We start from the raw sequence: 6,670 nt of genomic DNA on the forward strand, positions 1-6,670 counted from the left end.
ACTGGTTTACTACGAGCGCCATTTCTGGGTTAGTCTCGGGACTTATTGATCCATGTGTTATATAAAATTATATATATATATAATTTTACATAAAAAATTTTCCATGCATGAATATGTATAAATATATATAAACATATACAAATATTCATAAACATACAAATATTTATTGTATAATCATATATGAAATATGTCCATATATATTTCATATGTATCCCTCTTTCTTTTATAAAATTACTTTTTAGTGCATAATAGATATAATAATAGTATTGTGAACACATTAAAAATAATTAAAAACGTCATTGTTATATACTATTTGTTTTAGAAAAAATAAAATTTGAAGAAAGGTAAAAAAATTACTTATATATAATTATATATAAAAGTATGTATAGTTTATATATAAAAGTATGTATATTTACGCATAATGTAGCAAATTTTTTTTATATTTTCCAAAACTTGTTTTTTTTTTAAACAAACAATGTGAAAATTATCCTTTTAATTATTTTTTATATTTTGACATTACTATTATTATTTCTATTATATTAATAAATAATTTTACAGAAAAAGGGTTGTATATAGACATATATGGACATATTTCATATATGATTATACATATTTATGAATATTTATGTATGTTTACACATATTTATGCATGAAAAATTTTATATGTGCAAAAGTTCATGGAATCACAGTCAGATGTTATTAGAATTAGTATAAAATTTATATCACTATAGAACAAATATTCATTCTTTACATATATTTGTTATGTAAGAATTTTGTTTGGATTTAACAATAAAGTCTGTAATAAATAATAATCACCACAACGATCACGATAACGCAGTGATAATATTTAACAACACAAAATGATTCACACAATAGAGTCTTAGTGATAAATAACACTTGAAATAACAATCGTAAATTCTTTCTACCTGTGGACCAAACGGAAACCACATCAAGGATTACGAAGATTCCAACTAGGCCAAAACAAAAATTCATTACTAAAGAAAGACGCGTGAGAGATACACACAAACATCGGATATTTAATGTCAAGGCAATCTAACGACAGAAACAAGCTGCTGTAAGGATTAATAATTGTAGAATCTGGCTCTCTCTCTCTCTCTCTCTCTCTCTCTCTCTGCCCCCCTCTCTCTCTATTTCATATCTCTCTTTTAATTGAACAAAGAATAAAATAAAATGGTAAGTAGTTATTGTTCGTCTTCAAACAACGTTTGATTGGTCAGTTCGGAATATTCGATGCAATTATTCGAGGCGGATAAACCAGTTAATGTATTCCGCAAAAATTGATGAGATAAGAAGGTATACTGACAAAACAGGAAAAAGATAAACCAGTCTGCTATTACGAACGAATATGCAAAAATATAAGAAATAAATATGTATATACAGGATATCCCGTAAGTTCTTGCCAAGTGCTTTTGTGTAGATAGAGCGAACTAAACTGAATGGAAAATATCCGCAGCATCGTTTGCCTACATTACTTTTGCCGACAATTCGTTTGCACACAAAAATTATTGTTTACAGTTCGATTATTGCCTACAAGCACTTTTGCGTACAAATATAAAATTAAAGTAAGAAAATATTTTATATTTTTAGGAAATTTGTCATGTGAACAGTGGGGGTGTCAGCGTAGACAGTGTGTCTGCTTGGAATATTTTTCCAAAAATATCTAACCCTAATCAACCTCCATTTTTTGGTGTGAGATGGCCTTCATTTCGCGTGTTGTGAGCTGCAGGCAATAATGTATGTAAGCAGTCGACCTATAGGCAATCGAACTGTAGGCAATAATAATATAGGCAAAAATAACTGTTTCAGAAATTTTTATTTGTGTGCAAAAATCCATGTAGACAATCGGATTGTAAGCAATAATTTTTGTGTGCAAACGAACTGTCGACAAAAGTGATGTAGGCAAACGATACTGTAAACAATCGATTTGTAGGCAAACGGGATTTTCCCCTAAAATTTATAAATTTCTAATTGTAATCAATTCTAAATAGCATTATTATTATTAAATGAATTTTCTGTAATATATTAAATAAAATATTTAAATAAAAGAAAGAGAAGACAAAGAAATATGTTGTGAAAAAAAAATATCACAATTTTCTGATAGAAATTTCCATTCCATTTGAATGCTGTTTTAATGCTGCGTTATATGAATAATGTAAATCATGATTTTTTTTATGTAATTCAAAACTGTGCATGTATGTGGAATAAAAATTTTCCATTATTTTGTTTAATGATGTACAAAATTTTATTAAGATTCTTTTACAATATGTAAACACAAGTATGTATGATCGAATTGTAATAAAATACATAAATACTATCATTGCAATTGTATAAACCTATGATACAATTCAATAGTTGATATTGTATTCAACCATTGCTTAGAACCATGTAATTTAATCTTCTGTGTTAACTAATAATCTTTATGCATGCACATAGAGGTAGTTAATATATTTTGAATACAGTTAGTATTGTATTTCTATTTCACAGTAAGAATAGTACAGATATGTGGTATTTATTACACATACATTTAATATTGCTATTATATCAATAATATGTATTTGTTTTATGTTTAATCGTAACAGTGATCTAATAGAAAATTATAAAAACTTCTGAAACAATCCTGATAACAATTTTATATGCATGAATATGTATAAATATGTATAAACGTACATAAAAACACATAAATATTCATAAACATGTATAATTATATATAAAATATACATGTTCATACATCACTTTTTCTTTGTAAAGAAATAATACTGACGTGAAAACATTAAAAATAATTAAAAAGTAATTTTTGCACTATTCGTTTTGAAGAAAATCTAGTTTGAAGAAATATAAAAAAAATTACTTATGTATAATTATATACAAAATTTTGCATAAGTATGTATTTTTACTTTGTTTCAAATTTGTTTTTTTTTTCTAAAACAAACAATGCAAAAATTATCCCTTTAATTATTTTTTATCTTTTCACATTACTATTACTATTTTTATTACACTAAAAAATAATTTCACAAAAGAAAAAAGGATGTATGAACATGTGTGGACATATTTCATATATAATTATACATTTATGAATATTTATAAGTGTTTATGTATGGTTATACATATTTGTACATATTTATATATATTATATACATATATTTATAAATATTTATATATATTTGTGCGTAAAACATTTTTACTTACACATCCCAAATGGATGTGTAAGTTTGAAAATCTTTGCTTTCCGCAGAAAATTTTGATTATTAATTTCGACAATTTATATATGTATTTATTATCAATAACAACGGCATATCTCGCGTTTTTGTTGTTACTAATTAAAATATGTGACAACAGAGTGCATTAATCCCGGGTAATAAGTATTAATCAAAGATAAAATTATTAAAAGTTTATCATGCGTCTAGTGTTCGTTAAGTAAATATCGACTTACGTCAAATTCAATTTTTATACGAACAAAATACATTTTTTCTTAGCATATAAATTTATAAACATGTTTTGATTTCGTTTCTTATTTTATCTAAACCTTAATAACTGTTAGTATTCTCTGCCATTATATCAGGATATAAATAAACGCATTATAAAATGAAATAATACAAAAGTTCTATAAAAATTTAACTTATGCAGTTTATTTATGATCCGTATATGTAAATGATAGCAGTCTTATATTAATTTATTGTTTTAAGATATGAGAAACGAAATTCTGTAGAATGAACGGTGTTATGATTGACAGTATTTTTTATCGTAAAATGCGCTTATGTAATATGACACGTTTAATAAACACAATTATTTTCAAAAAGAAACGCAGCAAGCTATTTATAATTCTGAAGAATTAAAATAATAATTAATACACAAACATAAAAGAGTGCCAATAAAACAAGAATATTAACAAAAAAAAACTTGTAAGTACAAGATACTAGAAAATCGTTCGCAATGTTGCGGAAAGTGATTTGGGTTCCAAAAAAAAAAAAACTATACATATAAATATAAGTCCGAAAATAAGTCGTTTCCGAGTTATAATCACGTTTATGTTAAAAAAAATGTAATTGATTTTTTTAATTATAATGCTAACTTATTTCATAGTATATTATATATATAACTACATTTTGAATTATTTTGCCGTTACTCAGGATGCACCACGTGGAAGTATAGTCCGCTTGATATCTCTCTAGTAAAATAAAAAAAATGTTTTAAACAAGAGAAATTAAAAAAGGAGGGATGCGAAACAGGATATGTCTCTGCATGATGTATCTTGGATAACGCCTTTATCCAAAATGAAATTATTTAAGTTAAAATACAATAAAATAAATTACGATTTTGTAATTATAAAAAATAAATTACAACTTTCTTAATATAAAAGAGTGGTTTATAATATAACTTGAAAACGACTTATTTCGATATCAATCTTTACAAAGCATTTTTCTTCCATCTTGGGTTCCGAATCACTTCTTGAAGTATTCGGGCGATTTCCGAACACGTGTATAAAATAAAGAATAACTTTAAATATGCATTATAATGCATGCATAGATAAACTCCGTTATTCGAATAATTGAAATGATCCATACGTTTCAAATTGTATCAGTTTTGTTTTTGAAGTACGATTAATTACTGGAGACATAATTATTCCTCGATAAATGTTGATTTTCAATTTAATGATTCTATTTACTTTTAATTGGCTACATTATATTTATGCTTTAATTATTAATATTGTATATGTTATTAATATTTAATAACATAAACATAATAATATACTTGACGCGTTTATATTTACATTCTAAATTTTTCTTGGTTACGTCGCATGTCAATTTTTCGAAGAAAAAGCGTAGCATTCAATTTACACTATTTGCAATACATACACTATTTGGTCTTTCAAATATAATAATGTGTAATAATATTATATAAATTATATTTGCAAATTAAATAATTTTACAATTTAAAAAAGTTGTTAATAAAATATGATTTATGTAAAATATATATATATATATAATATCGGTTATTATATTTATAAAAAAACCTATTATTTAATTTGTATGGCGCTATTACGATAAATACTCATCAGAATTGCATATTTTACTCTTTGATCTTCCAGCCAAAAATAAATGCTACTTGTCAGCATAATGCTTTCATAGTCAAATAGGAATCGGCCACAGTAATATTTATTCGACATCTGAATCTATAAAAATTGTAAATATGTAAAATGAGAACCTTAGAACAATTGATTTTGTCAAAAGGTTTGATCATAATAATAATTTAAAGAAATTGTATTTCAAAAATTAAAACCATTGCGTGGACTGGGAAATTGTTCATCTCCCGGCACTTCTAAATTGTTTCGTATAGTGCTATATCCAGCAATTTTAATACAGCAACACTTTTCCTAGTTATATATTACAAGTAGAATTAATTAAAAAGTTTTTCTATTATCATATTATTTTTTCTGTATGACTAAAATCTGAAAACTAAAAAAGTTTGATAATTTCAGTAAAAAAGTTTTATTTTTTTACATTTCTGACTTACGAAAAGAAGTTACATAACCGATATTTTTGATAAAAATTGCACACTTCCTAAAATTATTTAAAAAAGTCAGTTAAAAAAATTTTTTATTTTAGAAATTAGTAAATTTGGATTATTGAAACAAATAAGACATTTTTGTGCTTTGAACAAAAATGCCTTATATTAACGGAAGCTTTGAATTCTTTTCGGATTGAATACGATCTATAACTTCTATAATCTTGTTTTTGCTAATATTTATTATTTATATAGCATGAGTTTTTAAGTTATTACAAAAATTGCAATACAGTAAAAAATTTTCTGTACAATTTTTTCTGTTCACCAGTTTTACGTGATTAGGAGAAGTTAGATTGACTACAAATTGTACAATATGTAAGATTTATCTTTACGTGATATAAACAAAGCGAATATTTACCAGAATCTAATCTCCTTCGTTTTGATGGTGATTCTTCAGTCGAAAAATTCTGCGTCATGGTACTTTGCATTCCGCCGGACACTGGTACATCTTCTTCATCATTGGAACTGCTTTGTCTAGGCCTGTCTTCCACAGTTGAAGAACTTTGCGTCGAAGTTCCTGGTATTCCGCTAAACCCTGGTATATTTTCATCGTCACTCGAACTGCTTTGTCTAGGCCTGTCTTCCACAGTTGAAGAACTTTGCGTCGAAGTTCCTGGTATTCCACTAAACCCTGGTATATTTTCATCGTCACTCGAACTGCGTTGTTCAGGCCTGTATTTACATATTAAAAAGACTAAAACTATTATGTATTATTTAAAAAAACAGAAAAATGCTATAAAATATTTCAATCAATATTTTAAATTCAAAGAGTACATCAAATTGAGTTATCAAATCTAAATTTTTTGAATTCAGTATTGACATTATCAATTCGGTAATATTTACATTTTTAATTTATTTTGCTTTATGTTTGTATAAAATTAAGGTTTTTGAAATTGAATATTGAAATATAATGCTGTAGAAACATAATTACATAATATAATATGCAAATGTTGACAGATATACCACTAGGGTGTCTGATTATAAATATAAAGTACGATACTTGAAGCAATTCAAATTGAATAAATAAGTTAATTGTTTGTCATTTTGCAATTTCCGTACTAATTAATAAGAAATTAATTAATTAAGA

General features: G+C 25.5%; 1 protein-coding gene across 1 annotated transcript in view; it reads right to left on the reverse strand.

Annotated features, from left to right (window-relative positions):
- The window catches only part of LOC108749612 (serine protease snake-like), a 3,684-nt gene extending 2,645 nt beyond the window's left edge, over positions 1-1,039 (reverse strand). The window contains exon 1 of the mRNA XM_018488413.1: positions 927-1,039. Within this exon, the coding sequence (XP_018343915.1) occupies positions 927-993 (67 nt within the window). The 5' untranslated portion in view covers positions 994-1,039. The remainder of the gene's footprint in view (positions 1-926) is intronic.
- Between the last annotated feature and the right edge of the window lie 5,631 nt (positions 1,040-6,670).

The sequence above is a fragment of the Trachymyrmex septentrionalis genome, unplaced genomic scaffold (genome assembly GCF_001594115.1).
Source record: "Trachymyrmex septentrionalis isolate Tsep2-gDNA-1 unplaced genomic scaffold, Tsep1.0 scaffold305, whole genome shotgun sequence".
NCBI classification, from domain to species: Eukaryota; Metazoa; Arthropoda; class Insecta; order Hymenoptera; family Formicidae; genus Trachymyrmex; species Trachymyrmex septentrionalis.